General features: G+C 43.9%; 1 protein-coding gene across 1 annotated transcript in view; it reads left to right on the forward strand.

Moving 5' to 3' along the window:
- Window positions 1-1,604: 1,604 nt before the first annotated feature.
- LOC118775052 (HMG box transcription factor BBX) overlaps window positions 1,605-25,022 on the forward strand; it is a 28,260-nt gene continuing 4,842 nt past the window's right edge. The window contains exons 1-9 of the mRNA XM_036524747.1: window positions 1,605-1,922; window positions 3,344-3,425; window positions 13,419-13,587; window positions 14,063-14,320; window positions 16,544-16,745; window positions 16,834-16,901; window positions 20,528-20,605; window positions 20,690-20,770; window positions 24,435-24,515. Of these exons, the coding sequence (XP_036380640.1) occupies window positions 13,429-13,587; window positions 14,063-14,320; window positions 16,544-16,745; window positions 16,834-16,901; window positions 20,528-20,605; window positions 20,690-20,770; window positions 24,435-24,515 (927 nt within the window). The 5' untranslated portion in view covers window positions 1,605-1,922; window positions 3,344-3,425; window positions 13,419-13,428. The remainder of the gene's footprint in view (window positions 1,923-3,343; window positions 3,426-13,418; window positions 13,588-14,062; window positions 14,321-16,543; window positions 16,746-16,833; window positions 16,902-20,527; window positions 20,606-20,689; window positions 20,771-24,434; window positions 24,516-25,022) is intronic.

Raw genomic sequence — 25,022 nt, forward strand, 5'->3', positions numbered from 1 at the left:
GTGTCTTTAAAACACACCAACACCTGCATGTAATGGACTGGTGTGTCCAAATGCCTTCGCTTAGGATAGGCAAAGAACGATGGAAGTGTCAGCACGCTTAACTCCTTCATAGTGCCTAGGCCAACAAGCCTATTACAAGAAAGAATCTAAAATTAACAGTAGTCAAACACGTACAAAACGCATTTTCCACACACCTAGATCACAATGTATGATCTTCTGCAGGAGATGCACAACGTATTGTACAGACTATGATAACCTATTATTATTTTTTTTTTTTCTAAAACGGGCTGACATGTCTAATAGTATGTAGTACATCAACACATCAACATAGCCAAAGCTTCCGTGCACGTTGATGGATTTCATTTACTGACAAGAATGACAGGAACTGAATGTCCAAATCCAACACAACTTGTTTTTATTAACTGTCGTTTAATGGTTTAAATGACAGCTAATGCAAATTGGACTGTTTAAGGTGGGTCATTTGGAACAGGAAAAAAAGCATTCCAAAAAAAAAGGAAAGAAAGAAAAGAAAAATGAGAGAGAAGGCAACGTTCCACTTCCAGGACGTGGAAACGGTAGGAGGAAAAAAAAAGTCCATCAGAATTGTGAAGTGTGCAAGAGATCTGAACGAGCTAAAGCCCCTCCTGCCCACATGCAACGTGCACACGACATATTTTTGTAGACAAGACGAATGATTTAGTTGATACGACTTAACCCGAATTGTTAATATTTTCTAGTGTTAATATAAGATTTTTACGTCTGTTGCCGCCGATGGTTTCTCACTTATGCCTTCGGGTTGTTGTGTGTCGCGGACACGCTGTGTATATGCTACGAACGGTGTGGCCTCCATTTCACCGTCCTGCTTCTAATTAGTTCGGTGAGCATTTACTTCCCCCTACCTGGTCTGTTGTGCAGCGTAAGTGTACATGTCCAGAACATTATGAAGATGTTATATTAATCTCTCTGTCTCTCAACGGTGCTCAGCTGTAATGGGCTCGCTGTGTGGCTGGATCGGACTGTCTCTCATGTTAGCGTCCAATCACGATCAGCCTTACATGAAAAATATATATTTTCGCTCAGTGCATGAAGAGTACTGTATGTTGCAAAAACTGAGGGAAACACTGGGCGAGGGTGAGAGGGGTGGACATCGGCTCCTTGGAGCAATCACCACGCTTTACTTTCCAAATAATTTCACTGGGTGGCCTGTCGCGGGTAAGTGCTTGCATACTGATACTGTTACTCTTTATTTTCCAAGCACTTCTCCAGTCCTTTACTAACACAACACCCAGGAAGCTATATTAAGTAGTCTCACACGACAAACAGAGATAGTGGCTCACTGGGCAAACGCAGTCATCAGTGTGTCTCCTTGCCTGGTGACACTTCAGGAGTGACTTTTTCCGAAAAGAAACTGCATCACAAAAAGTTTACACAAGATGCATGTCCTGTAAGGCCAGAATGCGAATGATGATGTTACACGGCTAGGCCAGTCAGTACCAAGCAATGAACATCCACATTCAGCATTCAGCTACACAAGACCAGTGAGAGAGAGAGAGAGAGCTAGAGGGAGAGAGAGAGAGAGAAAACACTTGAGCGAACGGGGGGAGGAGGGCAGGAAAAAAACAAGCTGAGAAAATTGTTCGAGGAAAACGAAAGTACTACCATTAAATTTAAATTGAACAAGTCCCTCATTTCGATAGGAAAACGTCACATTTTGTAGTTAGTTTGAAGAGTTGGGGCAGCGGTGTCGCGCTGATCGCAGAAGGCAGCGTTCATCTGGTAAAAGAAAAGTGATCGGAGTCGGTAGCTTGTGTTTGTGTTATTGTACTGGCTACCAGCGTACAACTGTTATGAGGTGTCAATAAGTTTAAAGGTGGACGAAGGCTGGAATGCGAAGGCCCTGGCATTTGAGCTGGGTTTCAGAGGTAAGTTTCCATGCTTAGGAGCCGTCATGACAGAAAACTTGCAGGTATTTTTATGCTTCGGTGAGAATCCGAGTGCCGTTTTATCGAGACCACTCAGTCATCTTGTGCGAAAAATGTGCCAGTTTGTTGCACCGTACTGACAGCGGCAGACAGCGTGCTGCTTCTCATTTTTGTAAATTATTTCTCATAGAATTGCTTTAAACCAATAAAACGTATCGTCGTGTTCGTAAATACCTGCCCTCTATCTCGGCTGGCACTCATCCTTAGTTAGTGCTGGGTAAAACTGACGATGCAAAACCTAGAGACAATATGTAGCTACGACATAGCCCAGTGAGAGAAGCTGTTCGCTTTCCTCTCTGAGGATCGGTACGGGCACTTCCCCTCATTGAATGCACGATTATTTTCTCTCCGAACAAATAGAAACATGCTCAGATTAGCTAAAAATTGGTAAATTAGTAAAAGTTCTGTCACAAAAGTGCGATGATGTCGGCTACAAAGTGGCCGAGGGGCTTTTGAAACCATTGCATGTTCTGCTAATGACACGTTCAGCGAGCTACAGCAACTCGCATCAGGCTAGCTAGCTAGCAAGCTAGCTACTTTTATTCCGTCTAACAGATCGGAAACATAGATCAGGCCAAATTAACGGATTTTTGCATGTATCGAGACTGATAACCCCCAGTTTAAGTAATGAAAGAGGTCAGTTTGGCAATGGGGGGAATATTTTTCACGATTGCGTTTGCTGAGTTTGACAGTAGTGAGATTTATACTTCAGTTTCCTCAAAGCAAGATGGACTCTCGTTCGCTTGTCTGTCTTGTCAGACCCCAGATCGACATTTTGCACCGAGATTCGAATTTGAGCTTGGTCTGACTGAGATTATTAGAACAGATTAACTAAATAATTATTCGTTAGGGGGATTATTTGGTTCGGGACATAACATTTGAGACATATTGCTTCGTTTTCCACTTCTTGACACCGTGTAAAAGCACCTCCGGTTTGCAGGGAGCACCAGTCCGGTCTTACCTGAAAACTGCTCCAACGTTGCAATTACTGTACATCCACCCGATTGAACTATACCTGACATAGATTTCACGTCAAATGTAAATGTCTTGTAAGGATTGCTGTATAGAAAAGCCCCCGTTTGTCTCAAATAATGTCGATGGGCTGTTTAGATTTCGGATGGACAACTTTACGCTTGAACTACGAAAAATAATGTGCCACCATAGTTTGCTGTTCGGCTATCGCACGTATGCTTCACACAACACATGTTACAAAGTTAACGCGACATTGTGAACGGTCAGCTGTACGGCTAGCATGTAGCGGATTGATAAAATGGTCGAATGTTTGTAATTTGGTGCAGTGACTGAGGATCTAAATGAAGATGTATCTCTTGACTGAGGACACAGTGTTTTGTATTTTATAGGTCATCATCATCGCATGACAAAGCCTGACTGACAGATTCATCTTCATCTTTCAGATACAGTATTTCCATTTTCTGTGCCTAAGTAAGTACGCCTGCAGTTAATTTACGTTCATTTCTTTTGTTTTGTGTGTGTTTTGTTCATCTTTTTTTATCAAATGCGCATAAAGTGTCACTGTTATCAATGCCACTCTGCTCCGTAGGAAATAATGTCTGCGGAGAAATGTCATACTTTCATTGATTACTTAAGTATGTGGTGTAAAACTGGTCAGTGGCAGTCGTTTCTGCAGACTTGCATAAGAATGTCTGGCAAAAATCCCATATTAACCCTTCGATGTAAGAGCTCCCCCGCAGTTTGGAAGAGTAATATTTCAATCACCTTATTTGCATCTTATGATGAATTTAAATGCTTAAATGAAGGTGCAACTGTACCCAAAAGTAATTCTGCTTTTATAAGAATATTTTCTAGAGCGATTCAGGATTATCTAGCCGATTTTCAAACATTTAGGTTAATTCCAAAATTGTCATTGCTATCTTTCAACATCAGATGTCAATGTCAGTGGGTTGTTTAGACTTTTAATTGACAGGTTTGCATTTTAACTTTAAAAAGTATGCTTGCATATTGTTCTGTTTGTATCTACAGTGTGTATACCACCATATCCTAGGAAACGTTCCAAAAGAATATTTCTGTATTAAATGGGACGACAGCATATGTTAAATGGTATTAAGATATCCACTGACAATGGTGTTTTAAGTCTGCATTTTGCCACTTGCTGGTTTGGCGGTCTGTACTCAGAAAATATTTTACGCATTCACATTATTTGCAGTATTGACTGCAGAAAATGGCATACTATTGGTTATATATTAGATAAGATAAGCAATCTTTAGTATACACACAAATAATTCTTACAGGAGTAAGGATTATATTGATAGGCTCTTTGCTGGATTGGGCAATTTTAGGAGAAGCAAAAAAACAGGAATGCAATCAGTATGTTTGGATATTCATGTGAAGTGTTGATTTTACATAATTTAATTTGAGTTTTTCTGTTGTGTGAAAAACAATCACCACCCTGTAACTTGAGAAAGTTGCTTTTGTATGACTGTATTCCAAAGTGGCATCATTTGCACGTTCAGCACAGGATTATAGTCCCTGATGAATACTATTTGAATTACCTTGTAATTGCCATGACATGCCACATTCTTTAACATTGCTCAGAAAAGTATTCTCTAACAACATACATGCATGTGTAATCATCCTTGAGTCAATTTTTACAATGTGAAATTCTTCCTGTATAAAATATACATTCCATTATATTTCCATACATGTACATTTAGTCATTTCATGTTTGCACATTTAAATGTATTGTAGTTGTTACCACAGACTGTGGCACACTGAGGTCTGTCAGTCATTCTTGTTTATAATGTTGTAGGTATCGTTAAGCAATGATTCTCATCCATATGTGGTGCGAGTTCTGTTCTGAAGCCCAGTGAACAGATGTATGGTAGATAGTACTGGCATCTTTCAGAGCACATTCCATTATTGTATGCAAGTCATAAAGGCAGTGCTCTGAACGTGTGCAGGGGATCTTCCTGGGGACATCAGACCATATCTCTTCACTTTTAGAGATCTTTGCTTTGTGTAGTGATCACATAGGAAGAGCCTGCATGCTGAAAGCCAACCTCCAGTGCCATTGCTTCTGGGATTGGTCACTCTGAAATCTGCAATCAGTAAAGGCATGCAGGTTCAGTGAGCCTTTCAGAGACAGCCCTGACACCAGAAGGGTGTGGGGTTTAAACACCAAAAGAATTAATTTCACAGGTGATATTTAGGAATATCCCCCTTGATGGTCTCCAAAGTGCAGGACACTCGTGCGTCCCGCTGCTTCATGCCACAGGAAAGAGTATAAAGTCCAAACACAAGCCGTGCCAAAGTTAAAATGTAGTCCAATTTATTTATTTATTTATTTTTATAGTCAGGCAAAGTATTGTTTTTGTTGTCACACTTCCATCTTCCAGTCTCCACTTAGTTGCTTTAGGTGTGGTTGTGCGCTTATGAAAAAAAAAAGTTGTCTTCATATTTTTTCTTTGTTCAAAAGAATGATTTAGTAGAGAATGCATGTAGCATGCGGTTGTTTTCAGATTTATTTCAGATTTATTTGCAGCATATGTTTTACTCTTTTAAAGCACAGTTGCTCATCACAATGCATGGCTTGTAAGAGCCCATTTGTGTAACATTTAAGGGAAACAGTTATTTAATTATGCTGCCAGATTAACAGGTATGTGATGTCAATATGATAGTTAAGTTTTTTCCAAAGTTTTTTTTCCCTGCAACCTCAAGTTGGAGCATATGATAGTCAGTTCACATTTTATCTGAGGAATTTTGGGCCAACTTGGAATTGAGCAAATGTGGTCATTATAACAGTGATGATAAGTCCTTAGATGGGTTGCACTATTGATGCCACCTGTTAGCACAGGCAGATTAAATAATCAAGGGGCAATGGCTCAGATTTTTTACACCTGATGAAAGGAAATTGGATGTATTATAATTTCTGTCAATTAAAACCACAATCATTTAACCTGGGTCAGATATAATTGAAGTAAAGCTTCAGAGCTAAAGATAAGGTAAAATCGAAGTCTCACTGATTGATATGTTCTCCTTGGGGCCAGATCATAGAGGTTAATATTCACTAGATTAATTTATTAGACAGCCTATTATAACATTTCATTCCTTTCCTTAGATGTGTTTTTAAAAGTGCCTACTTGTATATACCATTTGATATAGTCACGGTTTACTATGGAACTGTGTTACCTGTGTTGCCACATACTTTTCTTTGGCTGTTTTTTTGTGCAGTAAATGTCATTTTTAAAGGACTTTAATCACCTTTGATAAACTTTGTTGTTTTTCTTCTCATAACCATCTATACAAAGGATGAGAGTAGGTGTGCCATTTTTAACAAGCGGGCACACTTACGTGATTTAGAATGGCACATGGTAGGAAATCGCTGAGTTGGGATGCCAGCAGGGAAATGGGGAGCGCTGAGTGAGTAGGCTAAGTTTGATGACAAGCCAGGATTTTGAAAGACAGGAAGGCTGTCACCTCTTCCACCAGCATTTTTCTCCCACCATTTATTCCCTTTTGAGTGCCCAGCGGGTGCCTTTATTAGGGCCGGTAGGTGGTCCCTGGCCTGAACGGTGCTCGAGTGCCACCAGTTGTGTGCGGCGCAGTAACCACGGCTGCTCCTGTCAAGGCTCTTTGGAGACGTGACGGCGAGAGTGGCGGAGACTTGTTTGCTCTCTCCCCACATTTGGTGAAAAGAGGAGGAGTGTCATCGCGGTGTGTCTGTGCGCAGTCACGCTCCTTAATTTAAATCTTAAATGCAAGCACCACCCTCTACAAGATGTCCGTGGTGGATTAATTGCCGAAGCTGCTCGTGGGTGCCATTAGAGGCTGATGTATGTAATCTACATACAGAAAAAATGCTCCTCACGTGTTAAATTTGCAGACACTAAGACATCACTAAAATGGATTGACAGTGTCCTGCGTGATAACCAAAATTTAAATAAGGCCCCTGATCCATTTGGTATGTCAGGGTATGTTTGATATTCTAAATTTAGAATGAGATTGTAGGGGAATCTTCAGCACACTTGCTCTGTGTAACCCATATAAGACAGATTGAGGCCTGGATTTGGTCTTACTGCATTGCAGTTTGCCTTTAACTTTCACGAAGGAAGTCAAGCAACAAGAGTTGGCAGTGACTGAGATTAACCAGAAATGTGTAATGCACCACAGTTAATGAAATTATACTGATTGCCCAGTGCTCATTCTGGACCTTAAAACCATGGCTCTTTACAAAGGCACACCTGGGTGAATGTTATTGTATGTAGGCACACCATGTTATGTAATTTAGGGACTAGACTTGATCATCAGTTACAATAAGCTGCTGTTCAAACCCATAGTTTCATGTTTTTTATGAATCATGGAAAAAATGTTGTATTGGTACTTTCAGGCAATAGTGTCGTTGCTCTAATGCAGATGGTACAAGGTTGTAATTTCAAGATTTAAAATTTTGTTATAAGGGTGTTCCACCTGGAAGGAACTTCTCTTGGGGCATAATTTTTGTAGCTGCATGAATGCAAATATGGAAGCAGTTTACATATTCTCACATAAAGTGCGTGCTTAGAAATTGATTGGTTTTGTCTCTTTTGTGCTGCATGCTATTGATATGATCAGCAGCGAAGATGCTTCTCAGGTGAAGTCTTAAGCAGTACTGGAGCACTTTAGCTCAATTGCTTCAGAAAAGAGAAATGAATGAAATGAATGCATAAGATGGTAGTGTTGCAAGTCACCCTAAGCAAAGGCGTCTGCTGTGCAAATGAGCAATCTCGCAAGAAATGCAAGTGTACTCATGCACTGGAAAGGATCACCGCACATTATTTCAGAGTGCTCTCAGCCATTTTGTATTCAAGAAGAAGTACAGCTTGAACTGATGAAAACATCTCAAATTTAGCAGTACCTCAGTTTTAGGCAACCCCATTCGCCCCTGCACTGAAACCCCATGCAAGTATATGTGGATGAGACTTTTATTTTGAAGTTTTGGTGAGGAGCAAGGACATCAGTGCAGACCATAAGGGCAGGCTTTGGTTATGTCACGGCACTGATTGTCTTCTTCAGGTTAAAGAAAAATGAATGTACTGTGCTCCCTTGTACATTGGAGCAATTATCTGTGATGTCAATGATAAAAGAAAATGTGTCTGAATAAAGTGACATTTAAAATGATGTCATAGATCTATCACCTGCAAAAACGGTATGCCAGCATTTTAATTAAATAGTTAATAGTTAACTCATACTCTCCTGGCGGAATTAATTCCGATGGTTTGAATATCGTACCTTTCATATGTGGCTTTTCACTGTATGATATTACCAAGGTTCAGGTGAGTTATTAGACCTGTGATTTTGCTTGTTTTCCAGAACGACTAACATGTTGTATCCATCCTTCTTTTTTTGCCATATGGATACGCAGCAGTAACGTTTGACTAAATTACGAATTGAACTGCGTGAAGTGGGCCGAGTTCTGTCCTAAACATAAACATAAGGGCATACAGAGTGCTGTCCTGTATGTCAGTCGACCCGCTGTTGCCATGGAAGACTGAAAGTGTCCCAGAGCTTCAAATTAAACTTGGAGTGGACATAGTGAGTGAGCTGTGTCTACAGAAATGAACAGACTGCCTTAAAGCATTTTGTTGCATCCCAGATACTGAGCAAACAAGACAAAATCCATCTTAAGCACACCATCTGTTTTGTGGAGCCCTAATGCAGAACTGCCAAAGATCCTAGACAGGAGAAGGGGGATCCTCAAGATTTTCAAAATATGGTGGTTTTTGTTGTGTTTTTTTAAGAGCCACCTACGGTTATTCTATGAGAAATGAAAACCCAGTGAATGTCTTTAGTTGACCACCAAGCACTTACGTGAGGTCATTAGCTTGTTGCAGGGGAGGTTCAACCAACTTGAAAACAAATCCCAAAGAAAGTTTTTATTAGTTATCAACCTTTATTGAAAGCTTAAAACGAATGTGAAGCTCCATTCAGATACACATGTTAAATGCTACTTTAAGGTTAATCCACGATTCAGAGCTCAGTGAACAGTGAAGACTCTTCACTATTCATTTTTCAGAGAACATCAGTCTGTGTTCGTTGAGTTTACGCATTACTAGCTCTTCGGTTTGCTTAGTACAATGAGCAGGTATTCTGTCAATCTTGAAGTAAACATAATTTCAGAAATTGTCAGCCTTAAAGAATTGAAATATAAAACTGGCAAAGCACAAATCTCCTCTGACCTGTATACTGTTGAATATCGTGTTGGATCGTGTGCATCTTCATTCCCTTCTACGAGCAATCTGTCTCATTAACCGTATTTAAATAAAACTGTTCTTCTGGGATGAAAATGTTTTATGCGTATTGAATAATTGATATGGCCAAAGAGTGGCGAGGCTGTGAGAATTAGGAAAACAAAGCACTGATGTAGGCTCTGTCTCTTGGGCAGTAAACATTGTTATTACATGCCCCCATTGTCTGGTGTGTGCACTCCCGTTTTGGACAGGAAATGGGCAATTATTTAGGTGAAAATAACTTTGTTGGGCTTTATAGCTCGTGGACATTGAGTACTGATTCGATTTGAGTGTTTTTTTAAACATGTATCCTTTGCCCCCTTATATTGTTAGTTGCCCATTACAATATAAATTAAATATTTAAGGATGGATGTTCAGCTTCAGATTCACACACAGTGCTGGCCAGAGTTGGGATGATAAAGGGAGGACAATGCTGTGTGCAAAGCATGTAAGAGCTCACAAATGGCTGGATCATAAGGCCTAAGTTCTCCACTTTAAGTGCTGCTGAACGTTTCCCATATATTCACAGCTGGGTATTTACATTAAACTGTGCCAGTGTTAACCTAAGCTCTAGTATACAGAGAGCAGTGTTTCCATTTCGAGCATTTTCAGATCTATAACTCCAGGGGGTGTCATCTCAAACACTTGAGTGTTTAATGGGGACTGTGCTTGCATTGTTGGTGCTGCTCGGATCTAACAGCAAGAGGGCAGCAGATAGTCACAAATGGGAGATGTGTGAGCTCTGCTCTCCTGCAGTTCATTTTTAAAAAGTCAGTCAGGGTATAATGTCGGTATGGGATTAGATTATCAGTAGGATTACCGTGTCCCCACCACTCACCGCTGTAACCTGAAATGTAGTTTTTAGCTATCAGGCTCGCTGTGCACACACAAAAAAGCATGTTTCCATGCCTTTCCGTGTTTCAGATTAGACGGGAATTGGATTGATTCCCGAAGACGTCCGCCACATCAGGGCTAAGGAGCCTCTAAAAGAAACACCTCGCCGAAAGCGTGGCTTTACGTTAACACAGAAACCCGGCTGGGTGTTTCCTGAAGCACAGCGTCACTGGGCGTGCCTGCGGGCTGTCTGGCAGGGGAGCGGCGCGAGGGCGAAAGTGAAGGTCACATGTATAACATGGCGTGCTCTCTCTCCCCCTCTGCTGATGCAGAACAATGCTGAGGCAGGGAAGTCGCACGGCACCGCGTTCTGTGGGCGGAACGGGGCCTAAGCGATCCAGATAGATGTGATCAAACCGTTTTCAAGTGATGGGGGGGGCAGTGCAGCAGGCACTTTCAGGACTACAAAGAAACTAAGAAATGATGCATTCTGCTTTACTGTAAGTACCCTCATACTGTCCGGTTCACAGAGATTTTGGAGGTGTCTCGGGCAAATCGTTGTGAAAGAAATCAGTTTTGCGAGTCTGCCTTTTTATCTTTAATAATTAGATATTATTAGGCATGCATGATATTGGATTTTTGCCGATATTCAATATGCTGATATTTTCAAACTCATTTTGGCCGATTGCCAATGCCAATACCGATATATAAAAATAGTCTCACTCCCCTCCGGAAGCAGAGAGAAGCTTAGCAGCACACAACTAGCATCCTCACAGGGTGAGAAACCTATCTAGGGGTCGGTCAAAACCATTAGGCCCCCCGTTCAAGTCCCAAAGCACGAGCTTGGCGATCGTGGGCTGTCTTATTTCCCATCACATTCTCTCCTTATGGAGCTGTGATATTTATTTTGAATAAGCAGAGACACAATAAAGTTACAGAAAATGTTATTCGCTGTCCAGTGTCATCGTGTAAGTGTACAAACACAACGCCCTCTGTGTTGTCTGGGGCTGTCTTGTTTCATTTCCCTTCGCATTCTCTACTTACCGAGCCGCAATATTAAACAATGGTCTCACGCCCCTCCGGAACCAAATCAAAGCTTAGCAGCACACAGCTAGCGTCCTCCCTGAGTGCGAAACTTAGCTATATATTTTACCCCTCCTCGCATCACTGGTGCTTTACAAGCATTGAACATAGCAATTTTGTTATCTGTTTCAGATACTTTGAAATACTTCCATACAGCTGACATGTTGAAGCTTGTTGCTGGCGCTCATAATAAACATTTAGCGTCATCGTGTGCGCGTAGTTAACACGTCACATTATCTGCCAGGCACATCGGCAGAAATTTTCATATCTGCCGATGCTTACAATTAACTTCTTAAGTTTATATCGGCTGATAGCGATGCCGTGCTGATATGATTGTGCTTCCCTAAATTTTATTGAGTTGGATTTTTTTAAATGATTCTGATATTTTGGCTTTGGTGAAGTGAAGGTGTAACAGCTTCCTGTTTGGTCAAGGGTGAGCTAATGTCTGCTTCCTTTGAGGAGCATCCATTTCCTTTGAGTGAGTTAAATTGATGAAACCACTTATCAGATTTGGTGTTGAGTTCATTCAGAGAGAAGAGAGAGAGAATCTGCTTGGTAACTCAGGTGCTCTATTCTGACATACTGATACTGTACAGTTCTGTGAGGCACTGGCCCTACATGATGGACACCACTGGGCACTCCTCCTCCCGCTCCTCCATTTTGATTTCAGCATTTTCCCTGCTAACCAAAATGTTATGCATTGGGAAACTGAGGAAATGGTACAAATGCTGCTGATCTCAGTGAGGAGCATCTCTGTCCAAGGGTCACTCTTCTTGTCTGTGAGATTCAGGCTTTGGCCCACCATAGCTCATTTAACTGGAATAAATGGTGCGCTGCCTAGAATAGTGGCAGGTAATTATGTAACAGTGGGATGCAAAGAGCTCCCATAACACAGCACAGAGCAGTAATCGTACTCTGAGAGACGGGCTGATCTCTCAGGGCTGTTCTATAGGGCCGAGCAGAAAAGACAACCGTCACAAACATTTGGTGGGGTTTTTATTTCTTACTACAAACCTAGGTGTACAATGACGAACCTGTATGTACAATGATAATAAAGGAATTCAATTCAATAGGTGTTAGTTGTACATTTTAATTATTTCCTTTGTTACATGGTTTATTGGAACAGTGCACCCTTTTTTTCATTTGTGTCTCAATAGAAAATGATATGAAATGGTGGCATAATGGATTGCTTCCCTCCTCCCTGTTGTCAGCACTGTCAAGATATTGGTGTTTTAAGTGGCTCGACACACTCAATTAATCTTCGTACACGGTCGGATTAAATACCACGTTGGGATTAATGACAGCACAGAGGTTTCTGCCGTGAAACTGCGAACGCCGTCCCTCGTTTCCCGAGTACATTAAGAGACTTGCAACCGTAATTATATTGAGGGAAGTGAACCGTGCGAATTAGAATACCGTATCGGCGCTCCGTCGCCTCTCCTTGTTCTGATAAACAGCCGGGGCCTCGCCGTCCTCGGCTCCCTGTTCAACTGGCTCACACTAATCTGTCAATTACAGCCGAGCCCACGGGGTGAGGAGGCCTCAGTACAAATACATGAATCAAATAACGTTTGGCCGTTTGGGGGGGGAAGGTACCCGGTCTGGTTAGTGCTGCGCAAGGTGACGGGAGGGCTCTGTAGGAGCGTGGGTCGTTTCTGTCTGCTTGAGATGTGCCACGGGGTGAACCACTCAATGCATGGTAACGGTGCATGATACCCAAAGGCCACAGTCATAGATGGGCCATGCTCTCACACTCCATCTGTGGCAGCACTCAGGAACAGCTCTCCATATTTACAAGCCTATCATTGTTTGCCCTTCACAGAGGGGATTTCCTCATGTGGCCGTGTGACTTTTATGTGACCGAACATCACCAGACTTCCTCCCCCCCCCCCCCCCCCCCCCCCTCACACTATACATATGAAAGTGAAAATAATCTGTAGAAAAACAGTGTAATCATAACATGACAAATTATGCTTCAGTTGTCAATGACAGGGCTCAATCTGTATTTGTCCTTAATTCTGACCAACAAATACATGTGTTACTTGCGTTCAATACAAACTTTTTTCATGAATTTAGTGATCAATTGCTAAGCTTGCAAAACTGTGTGAAGAAAAAAAATTAAACCTTACATTTAATGTCATAATTTAGGACAAATGTTGGCTGAATTAAGCTGCCCCTCAAGATGTCCAGAAAGTGAACTTGTACTTCTGATTGCTGGAGACTGTAGGACCACCCAGGGGGCGTGGCACTGCTCTGACCTGTTCTCATGCCACAGGGTGAACACCATGAAGGGTGGAGGAAGGGGGAAGGAGCCACCTGTGGAGGGCGAGGTCAGCGGCAAGCGGCCCAAACGCAAGTGTCTCCAGTGGCACCCGCTGCTGTCCAAGAAGGCCCTGGACTTCTCTGAGGAGGAGGAGGAGGAAGACGAGGAGGAGCTGGAGAAGGTGGGCAGTCTCACCTGGCCTCAAAAGCTCAGAGGCCAGTTCCAACGTGTCACTACATTAGCCGTACCTTTCCCTCAGGTGTGTGGCATGCATCAACATGGATGCAGAGGGCTGGCATGAATACCTTTTTTTACTTTCTCCAAACTGCTGTAGTCCCAGGATTTGACTTCTCGGTTATAAAGCTGTTTTGAGCTGCCTTGGCATTTCTAGGACATTATCTGGAGGAGTATAGTGGAGTGCTGCTGGAAGAGGCTTTGATTAAATACAAGCCAGGTATTTACTAAAGCCGTTCAGGTAAAGTACAGCAATGCGGCACCTTGGAACCAAACCTGCAACACTGCTGTCACCACGCCACCCAACCACAAAGCATGATAAAGGGTTACGTCCTCTGAAAAAGCAAGCTTTGCCATTTTGCAAGTGTGTGTTATTTAAAGTACAATGTGATGGTAGTGAAATCTTTCTGTGTGGCCTTTAGGAGCCACTGCTTTCCAGGGAAAGCGGGGGCCAGGAGGCAGAGTGCGGGGCCACAGAGGAGGAGGGGGAGGAGGAGACGTCGGAGCAGCGTGCCCGCCGCCCCATGAACGCCTTCCTGCTCTTCTGCAAGCGCCACCGTTCCCTGGTGAGACAGGAGCACCCCCGGCTGGACAACCGCGGGGCCACCAAGATCCTGGCTGACTGGTGGGCCGTGCTGGATCCCAAGGAGAAGCAGAAGTACACTGACATGGCAAAGGAGGTACCCCACTCAGCACTGTCTAACATACATATTACTGTTGCTCATTTATTTGAAGGAAAGATGCTGTTGTCCAGAGTGACCTGCAAGGCTAATATCGCATGCTTGATTCAACATATATCAGACAAGCAACCAGAATTTGTGGTGAACACCCAGAATTGTATTAAATAGGCACAAAGCTTAAAAACAGTGCCAAAATAAAAGCGTACAGGTAGACCTTTTTCAATAAATCAGATGTGTTCCAGAAGGTAACTTTGTCAGAAATTAGAAATTCCTTAAATAAGGAATACCTGCATAAGCAAAAACGCTGTGCCTGACAGTTATCATTAAAAGCAAAATACTTACATTGAACTAAACCTTGTTAGTGCATTGTATGAAACACTGTAAACTAGACCTTGATCCTAACAATGGTCTATTAATGCCTCATATCATAGTGTTAAAATGGTTCAAAGGAAGTGATTCATTAGAGCAATGCAAAAATTCATACCACTGATACTACCCTACAATTAGTTGAAGGAATTTGTAATTCTTCAATGTAGTGCTCAGCAACTGTATCTGTAGGTTAACCTGTCAGATATTTATTTTATTCAAGTGCTTACAAAATATAAACTGAGACTTCGAGTCTTGATCGTAGTAAGAAAAAAAAAAAAATCAACAATCATACATAACATTTTTGGTATTGGTATGTTAGAATGTTTTGGTTTCATAAGTAATGATTTTTGGCACTGTGACCTATCATGTTCTTGCCGAAGGGACCACCCTTTCTTTCACTTAATCTGCAGGTCAGTTTTTATGTGTTGAGATGCCCTTTAATATGCAGAACCATCAACCAGTTCCTTTGCAATCAAGCACTTTCACTCAATTGCCTCTAATTTTACAGTGCATAGAGCCAGTGATAGGGCTAGGGGTGCTCCCGATTGTGATCCATAGAGTGTAATTTACATCCGGTAGGGAAAGTGATGGGGGTGCTTGCATGGTTTGCATTCCAGTGAGCACTGTTAGGCTGAGTTAAGTCCTCCACCTGCGCAAAACAGATGAGTGTAACGGTTGTCACATCTTTCTGCTGTCCTCACAGTGTACAGGGTGTGGAGAAAATAAACTTCTGAGCTGCAGGCTTTAGAACTTTAGGAATGATTGGCATTTTGCTTGGGCTTTGGGTCAGTCCAGTTTGTTTGTCTGGTAGCCATTTTGCCTGGGGCGCCTCCCCCAGGAGTAGCTGGGCCCAGTTTGTTTCTCCGGTTGCAACTTGGCCCGGTATTTTTTACCATTAGCTGCTTGGAACAGTTTGCAGCTGTTTGCCTGGGTTGTTACCTCGTTAGTGATTTGGCCTTTTTTTATGTTAGCTGTTTGGCCCAGTACGCTTCCTTGATAGCAGTTTTGCCTGGTTTGCTTCCCTGTTAGCGATTTGGCCCAGTTTGTTTTGCTGTTGGCTGTTTGATCTGGTTTTATTTCCCCATCAGCAGTTTGGCTCGGTTTGTTTTTACTGGTAGCTGTTTGGCCTGGTATGTTCACCGTCAGGCTGTCAGACATGGCTGGGGAGTACACCGCACAGGCAGCCAGGGCCTCGCGAGGAGCCAGGCCCGGTTAGCCTGGAAGCTCTCCTGCAACGGCTGAGCCTCTTGCCTCGTCGCTAGGGTGAGAGGTCTCCATGAGCTCATACAGACTGCACAATGGGCTTAGCAGAGGATCTGAGACCACCTGGTAAAGATCATTCCGACAAAGCGCTGGCTCTCGGGCGACTTGACAGCATCAATCCCGTTTGTGATCTGCGCTTTCGGAGAGGACGCTCCGGCTCTTCACATCAAGGCCAGCCTGAACAGAGCAGCAGCTTTCACGCGGATACTGTGGGATGCCGTTTATTCCTTTTTTTGTCTGTCTTTTGAAGAGGCTCGCTGCTCACTCGCAGCCAGCTCAGTCTGCTCTAAACGCTGAATAGAAGCCCATGCCAGTCTACCTTCAGCAGATAACTTTACAGCTAATGCCTCACACAGCATCTTTTTAAAATACAGCAGTTTTATTCTTTCGCTGCAATGCAGGCTTAATACAGATTTACAGGAAAATAATAACATAATAAAATGCTTATTGATCAGATAATTTTATTCAGATGTACACAATAAATACACAATTATGCAAACAACATTTATCACTTTATTGAATATTGTGATGTCATAACTTTTCTATTTGTGTGGACTAAGTCTATATTTTGCTTTTCCCTCTATCTTCTAGTACAAGGATGCTTTCATGAAGGCAAACCCAGGGTACAAGTGGTGCCCTACGACTAACAAGCCAGTAACCACTCCCTCCCACGCCATCAGCACCCCACGCAAAAAGGTCTGGTCCCTCTCGACTAACCCGCCCAAGGACTGTGCCATTGTCAAAAAAGTGCCCAAGACTGACAGCACGCCCCAGCTCAACTTCGCCATGGCAGGTGCGTCTCATGGCCTTCGACGGCCAGCTGCCCGGCGCCCTGACCGTGCGTCCAATCACTGCAGTCTCTGTCTCTCATGTCCCCGTAGATCCGACCAAAATGGGAGGCCTGAGCCTGCTTCTGTTAGCCGGAGAGCACGCGCTGACTGCCCGTGAGGTAAGCCGGCGGCTCTGGCCCCGCCCTACCCCCTCCCCCCACCGGACCTTCAGGGCCGCCCTCTGAACTCTCATCCCTGAGCAGCACGCCATTTTCCAGCGTTCATTTGGCTGTCATGGTTCATAAGGGGAGCATTCTAATGTAATCTGATGCGAGCCATACACGAGCACGTCTGTAAAGATTCCATAACGGTCATAAAGACCTCAAACAGTAAGAACAGCCACGCAATTACTCCAATCTTGTTGAAGTGGAAGATGGTTGCATCCGGTTTATCCGGAGTAATCGGGGCCTTCCTGTCGTTTCTGTAAATCTCGGGAGGCTCATGCCTATAAAATTTATTGAGTGATTAACAGAAATGTGCATCGTAAGGCACGCCTCTCAGATTGCAGATTTAATGAGCACCTGATTGTGGCTGAAGCGAACAGAGTCTGACAGCAGACTTTCCTTAGGATGCAACCGACAAAACAATAGCCTCTGACAACAGAGACCGCAGCTGACGGCACTCAATGTGCATTTGTTTCTTTGTGTGCACATGTTTGTGTATGTGCATGTGTCTCTTTGTGTGGGTGCATATGTTTGTGTGTGAATGCATGTGTGTCTGTGTTCATGTACAGTGCTGGCCAAAAGTATTGGCACCCCTGCAATTCTGTCAGATAATGCTCAATTTCTCCCAGAAAATGATTGCAATTACAAATGTTTTGGTAGTAATATCTTCATTTATTTTGCTTGCAATGAAAAACACAAAAGACAATGAAAAAAAATTAAATCAATTATCATTTTACACAAAACTCCAAAAATGGACCGGACAAAAGTATTGGCACCCTCAGCCTAATACTTGGTAGCACAACCTTTGGACAAAATAACTGCGAACAAACCGCTTCGGTATCCATCAATGAGTTTCTTACAATGCTCTGCTGGAATTTTAAACCATTCTTCTTTGGCAAACTGCTCCAGCTCCCTGAGATTTGAAGGGTGCCTTCTCCAAACTGCCATTTTCAGATCTCTCCACAAGTGTTCTATGGGATTCAGGTCTGGACTCATTGCTGGCCACTTTAGAAGTCTCCAGTGCTTTCCCTCAAACCTTTTCTAGTGCTTTTTGAAGTGTGCTTTGGGTCATTGTCCTGCTGGAAGACCATGACCTCTGAGGGAGACCCAGCTTTCTCACACTGGGCCCTACATTACGCTGCAAAATTTGTTGGTAGTCTTCAGACTTCATAATGCCATGCACACGGTCAAGCAGTCCAGTGCCAGAGGCAGCAAAGCAACCCAAAACATCAGGGAACCTCCGCCATGTTTGACTGTGGGGACCGTGTTCTTTTCTTTGAAGGCCTCGTTTTTTTTCCTGTAAACTCTATGTTGATGCCTTTTCCCAAAAAGCTCTACTTTTGTCTCATCTGACCAGAGAACATTCTTCCAAAATGTTTTTGGCTTTCTCAGGTAAGTTTTAGCAAACTCCAGCCTGGCTTTTTTATGTCTCTGGGTCAGAAGTGGAGTCTTCCTGGGTATCCTACCATAGAGTCCCTTTTCGTTCAGACACCGACGGATAGTACGGGTTGACACTGTTGTTACCCTCGGACTGCAGGACAGCTTGAACTTGTCTGGATGTTAGTCGAGGTTCTTTATCCACCATCCGCACAATCTTTCGTTGAAATCTCTCGTCAATTTTTCTTTTCCGTCCACATCTAGGGAGGTTAGCCACAGTGCCATGGGCTTTAAACCTATTGATGACACTGCGCACGGTAGACACAGGAACATTCAGGTCTTTGGAGATGGACTTGTAGCCTTGAGATTGCCCATGCTTCCTCACAATTTTGCTTCTCAAGTCCTCAGACAGTTCTTTGGTCTTCTTTCTTTTCTCCATACTCAATGTGGTACACACAAGGACACAGGACAGAGGTTTGAGTCAACTTTAATCCATTTTAACTGGCTGCAAGTGTGATTTAGTGATTGCCACCACCTGTTATGTGTCACAGGTAAGTAACAGGTGCTGTTAATTACACAAATTAGAGAAGCATCACATGATTTTTCAAAGGGTGCCAATACTTTTGTCCGGCCCATTTTTGGAGTTTTTGTGTAAATTGATACTTGATTTGACTTTTTTTTCTTTCTCTTTTGTGTTTTTTTATTGCAAGCAAAAATAAATGAAGATATTACTACCAAAACATTTGTAATTGCAATCATTTTCTGGGAGAAATTGAGCATTATCTGACAGAATTGCAGGGGTGCCAATACTTTTGGCCAGCACTGTATGTTTGCTTGGACATTGTCTTTATACAGGAGTGTGTCTGTGCATATGTGTGTCTTTGTCTTTGTTTGGGTGCATATGTTTATGTGTATTTGAGCATGTATATATCTATGAATGTGGGTGTCTCTCTTTGTGTTTCTATGTGTAAGTTTATGTTTGTGCATGTACATGTATATGAGAATGCATGTATGTAAGTGCACACCTCTGTGTGCGAGAGTGTGTTTGTGTGTTTTCCTTTGTGTGTGTGTTGTCCCTTGTGTGTCTGTTTTCTCTTGCTTGAGCTTGTGTGAGTGTGTTTGTGTGCCTTGTGTGTGTGTGTGTGTGTGTGCGTTTCTCTTGTTGTTGTCCTGTTTCTCTGTGATCACGTGCCTCGGTGTGCGTGCATTCATGTGTCTCTTTGTGTGCATCTCTGCACATATTTCCCTGTGTGTCAGCTTGTGTGTTGTGTGTGTGTGTGTGTGTGTGTGTGTGTGTGTGTGTGTGTGTGTGTGTGTGCATGTGCATGAGAGTGTGCATATGAGAGGATGTGTGCTGGCTCCCGGCCGCAGTATGGAGACCTGCAGCGAGCAGAGCCTGCAGCGTTGGGGCTGAATGTGGTCGGCGGCGCAGGCCGGGCCAGCCGGGGCTGTCTGCCAGGTGCGCTGAAGTACGGCGGGCAGAGGGCGAGCGCCGCCGGCCCAGCTGTGTCTCTCCGAATAGGCATAAATCACCGGGACGTGCTCTCCACTCTTCAGGAGAGCAGGGAGGGCTCTAGGGCCACGCAATTAATAGGCAGGCGAAGCCACTGCGAGCACTTCATTACAGAGCTGAGAGAACGGGGAGGGCTGGCACCGACTGCTCAGAAGATGTCGCGGCCACATATTCAGCTAATCCTCTACAAATTCCATTTAGCCGCTGCAAATTGATCCTAATTACCCCGGCGCATGGCGCTTGTGTCATAAGGGAGCGCCACAGGGGGTCGATATAAAACAACGAGCGGCCGACAGCCGTGCGGCGGCATCGTAACGTGGCATTACATCACCCACTAAAATGGCTGGCTCCTCAGCAGAGAGGGGAGGGAGGCAGCAGAGTGCGGGATTAAGCGGAGCTTAGTCTCTCACAGAGAAAAAAACCTGCTTTAAAGGTGCACAATGCCATCACAAATGCAAGCGTGGGGAAGATGCACCGGAGGCTTTCTGAGGTGGAATCTTAAACAGTCTCAACGGTGAAATTAAATTCAGCTCTGCCTGGGGTCAAGGCCCCCCCACAGCCTGTCAGCTAGACCTTCACAAATTCCCCATTCACCATTAACTGTAGGACACACATTGCTGTGTGTCCCGTGCTCCGCTTGTGCTCCCTTAGATTTGTGATGCGTGGTTTAAACATGCTCTCTGCACCCCAGGTCTCCTCCAGCACGGCCACAGCGGCGGCAGACCCGGACAAGCAGAGCGGGAAGTCGGCCTTATTTCATCTCGCTGAGGTACCAGGCTGTGGATTCAGTCCTTTTTTGTTTCAGTACGCCGGCTGCAGCCTCCATTTTAAAGTTTCGGATCTCTCTCCGCAGATTTCCTCCAGCTCTTCTCAGTCAGGGGCTGCAGACGTTGCTAAGCACCCTGGGAAACCTGCCCTCTTCCAGCTAGCAGAGGTAGGACCACCTGGAGTTCAAAGGTCAACAGTGTGGATGTCACAACTCAAAGTTGCTGGTTCGCTGGTGTTTCGTTGTTCACTATTCAGATGTTAACTGTCAGGGTGCCTACAGTCAAAGATTCTAAAAAAAATGTTAAATATGTGGGAGTATCCCAAATGGTCCTCCTTCATGGAATTTTCTGTTTCCTAGCCTCAAGACTAAATGAAAGCTTTGATCTACATGCAACTCATAAATGTTATTGCAAATGAAATTCCAGTCATTATCCTATATTAACCTATAATCAAGCTGCTAATGCACCAGCTTTGTCAAATATCTTTTTTGAAAATATATTTTCAAATGTCTGCTTATATCTCCACCCTCTGCTCCTCCAGTCATCCAACTTGTTTTTTTCTCAGTTACCTAATTAACCAACTCAAGAATTCAATCCAGGAACTCTCTGGCCTTCAGGGCTGTAGTAGGGCACTGATGCCATCGTACTGAGGGACTTGCATGTACATGTGCCCCTTGCTGGGAGAATCATTCTAGGTTTTTTTTTTAATACACCTGGAGGTGGTGGTTCAGAGATCATGTTTTTGCAGCTAGTTGGGGTAAACCAGACTGATGTTTCAGAGAACAGACTCGAACACAGGTCCGTTTTTTTGCAATTTTCCTATGATTCAGTGGCCGCAGAGGAACTTCTGTGGGGATGAAATCACTCTGTTTATCCCAGTGGATAGAGACAGACAGTGCAGAGGAATTACCTTAAATGCTTACGTAATTATATCAGTAGAATGTAAGGCATGATTGTGACTGGCACCAAGAGATAATGAAAACTGTTTTATATCTAAAACGAGAGGAGTGTGGGTTATAGTCAGCATAGGGTGAGTGGGCCACTGGTGTAATCTGGTACCACTTGACCTCTTTTAGATGTTTTTTTCCCTTTCCCAGTACATCTATAGGGAAGTATTTGAGGGTATGAATGTGGCTAAAATGCTTTGTACATTATTCTGTAATTTATTATTATGAAGTGACAGATGTTGCCATTTCCTCCTGAGAACTGATAAAAAAAAATTCTGTTACTTGCTGTCAGAAATGAAATGCCTGGGACAGCTGAAATGGTCTTAGAAAAATCATGAAATTAGACACAGAAGCGTGGCCTAGTGTGCGAGACTTTGTGCTGTTTGCGTGCAAGTCGATCTCTGGAACAGCAAAGGCCTCCCTGCCGCCGCTCAGGTGAAGAGGTCACTGAGTGCCTCTTCACACTTTCAGACACTCCCAAGTGCCTTTCATGCGTAACCAACGCTACATATTAAACACTCCGCACCCCCGGCGGAAGATGCCATTTCATTGAGTGCATTAGGCATGCTTTTTAGATGCAAGTCCTCCAAACATTTTTTTTTCCTTTCTGAAAGATGAATCGCTCCCTTCTGACAGTCAAAGACTCCTATGATCACACAAAGGTCATGGAAAATACCATGAGCGGATTTGGGGAATAGTCCACTTTGGCTTTATTCTGTGAGGCTACAGAGCACTGCTGAGCATCGGTCAGATTGAACAAAGACATACCTGGATGGTACATACCCGCTTGGGAGGCCAAGGTGTGAAGCGCCCTGTTTCTTATGGTCTTGTGCTAAGCAAATAAATCATATTATAGATGTTAATACTTTGTGTATAAACCCCGAAACAGGAAGGGTGTAACAACATGGGTCCAACCAAGGATTTGAACTCACAACCATCCGGGCCAGAGTCCGTTGCTATGTTGCTCTGTGAATCTAAAGTAGGTTCCGTGGTAAACCACATGACCTCACAGACAAGATTAGGGTGTCTGACAACAGCCCAGGTGGCGGGGTATTCTCTCAATGTGGACATATCAAGCCGCTGGTGCACTGAATAATGTGCTATCAAATTACTGACAGAATTTCTGCTCTAAAAGACATTTGCACAAACATAAATTAAATTAACCAAGTACACAGAGCAGAAAAAATGTATGAGTAATGTACGATGTTCGGTATCATATTTCATGTATTATTAGGACTAATATTTACAGAGCCTGAACACAACAAGAGTGTCCGTGCAGAGGGGATGTTTCTGTTTGAAATGGTACCGTGCTGGAGCATGCCTCAGAAACTGGTGTACCTACATGAGAGGACACTGCATTACATTACATGCATCTAGCAGATGCTCTTATCCAGAGCGACTTCCAGCACAATAGAACAGAAGTGTATCCATTCAGTTTTAAAGAGCAACAGTGTCAGACCAGGCTAGCGCTGCTCCCAGACCGGTGAGTGTGAGCTTAACAGCATTCAAGCCCTACCACAAGTTAACATGTGCGATCTGGCAGAAGCCAAGTACACTATGATCCAACAGTCCCTAGAACACACAATCAAAATACATCTCAGTACTACAGGTGTTATGGGGCAGGGACTGAAGTGGAACAGGTGAAGTCTGAAGAGGTGGGTCTTCAGTCTGCGTCGAAATATGGCCAGCGATTCCACTGTCCTCACCCCAGTTCATTCTACCACTAAGGGAGCAGTACAGACAGGGATTGTGTCTGAAAAGAGTGACCCCTTTGGGTCAGGGCAGTCAGTTGCCCTGTAGATGCAAAGTGCAGCGATCCTGAGGGAACATAGGGTTTGAAGAGGGGTTGCATGTATGAGGGGGCTGTCCCATTCACTCTCCTGTATGCCTGCACCAAGGTTTTGAATTTGATGCAAGCGATAACAGGAAGCCAATAAAGTAAGGTGGGGAGGGGAGTAACAAGACAAGTCGTGCAGCTGCATTCTGGATTAGTTGTAGATCCTTCGGATGTTGTACAAGAAGAATCTGCACGCCCGGCTCACCGCTGCCCCCTGAGAGGAGAAGCACAGTTGGCTCTGAAGTGTTACATCGACGCTTCTCACAGTGCTGTTGGTGGTAAGGCTTGTAGAGTCTAGGCTGAGGGAGAGGTCTCGAAACATGGAAGACATGGACGGGATGGAAAAGCATCTCGGTTTTAGCCAGGTTCAGGTTTACGCGGTGGTCCACCGCCCACTGTGAAAAGGACAGGTGAGGTGGAGCACACGTGTTCACCACCACGTGCCATGTTGGCCCTCTGTGTTCTCCGCAGATTTCCTCCAGCGCTCCCGAGCCGCCAGCGTCAGCACCGGCTGCTGAGGGGGAGGAGTCTCCAGAGCCGGCAGAGGTGAGTCTGCGAAGCCGCCGGCTACCCGCCGAGGCGCTTTCTCAGGAGCGGGAAAGCGGTGTCCCGTTCTGGTTCCACGCCCGGTTCCCTAACCGCCACTCCCGCTACCCCTCTCCTACAGGTCTCCTCTGGAACGTCACAGCCAGGGGTTCCTGACCCCCCGAAGGCCTGTGCAGAGTCTCCTCTATTTCAGCTGGCAGAGGTGTGTTTGTCGCAAGCGTCTACACTCACATTTCAGATGTTTGCCACGGCGAGCTCGCGTCCAAACAGTATCTTCACCTCTTGGAAAATGTATGACTGATTTTTAAGGACCCTGTTAATTTGTTTTGCGATATTTAGTGTGCCCCTTCCTCAAGTGCTACAACTACTGTAGGCTGTTAGCATGTGGCACCTTTGCCGCCTTCAGGGCAGCATGTTATATTTTAAAGGCTCTGTTTTAGATGTGAGGCACCCGCGTGCTCCCAGCTCTGGGGGTAACACACCTCTCTGGTCTCTGTAAAGCAGATCTCCTCCAGCACCTCACACGCTACTGGATCAGAGGGAAAGCAGTGCGGACAGTCTGCTCTCTTTCAGCTTGCTGAAGTAAGTTGTTTCACCAGTATTGACATCCCATAATGCTCGGGGTAAAGGGATAGATCCCAGGAGACTGTCTTAAGTGACATGAAGTTACAGCCTTAGAGAACCCAGACCAACATGAGATTCAGTGTTGATTTAAATTAATTAGTATCGTGACTTCGACCTCAGCTGATTCAGTCTGAGGCATTGACGTGAATTCCTCATTATTAGGCTTAAATACTCAATGTTATCGAGCTAAACAGTTGTGTAAATGCTGCCACCTGCTGGAAAAAAGGGTTTTTGCAGCATTCTGTATTTCCCAACTGGATGGGGAGACAGAAATGCTAATTTTATCTTTTTCAGTTAATTCGATTTTTGGTATTTTTTGATGGATAAAATATTGTAATTATTCTGAACTGTTATGTTCTATGTGACTTCTCAGGTAGTAACAGTACTTCATAGTTGTATTTTACCTGAGTGTCTTAAAGGGGAAATTAATCACTAATTAACTATTCCTCACTATGGCTGTCATTG

Source organism: Megalops cyprinoides, chromosome 3 (genome assembly GCF_013368585.1).
Source record: "Megalops cyprinoides isolate fMegCyp1 chromosome 3, fMegCyp1.pri, whole genome shotgun sequence".
Taxonomy (NCBI): domain Eukaryota; kingdom Metazoa; phylum Chordata; class Actinopteri; order Elopiformes; family Megalopidae; genus Megalops; species Megalops cyprinoides.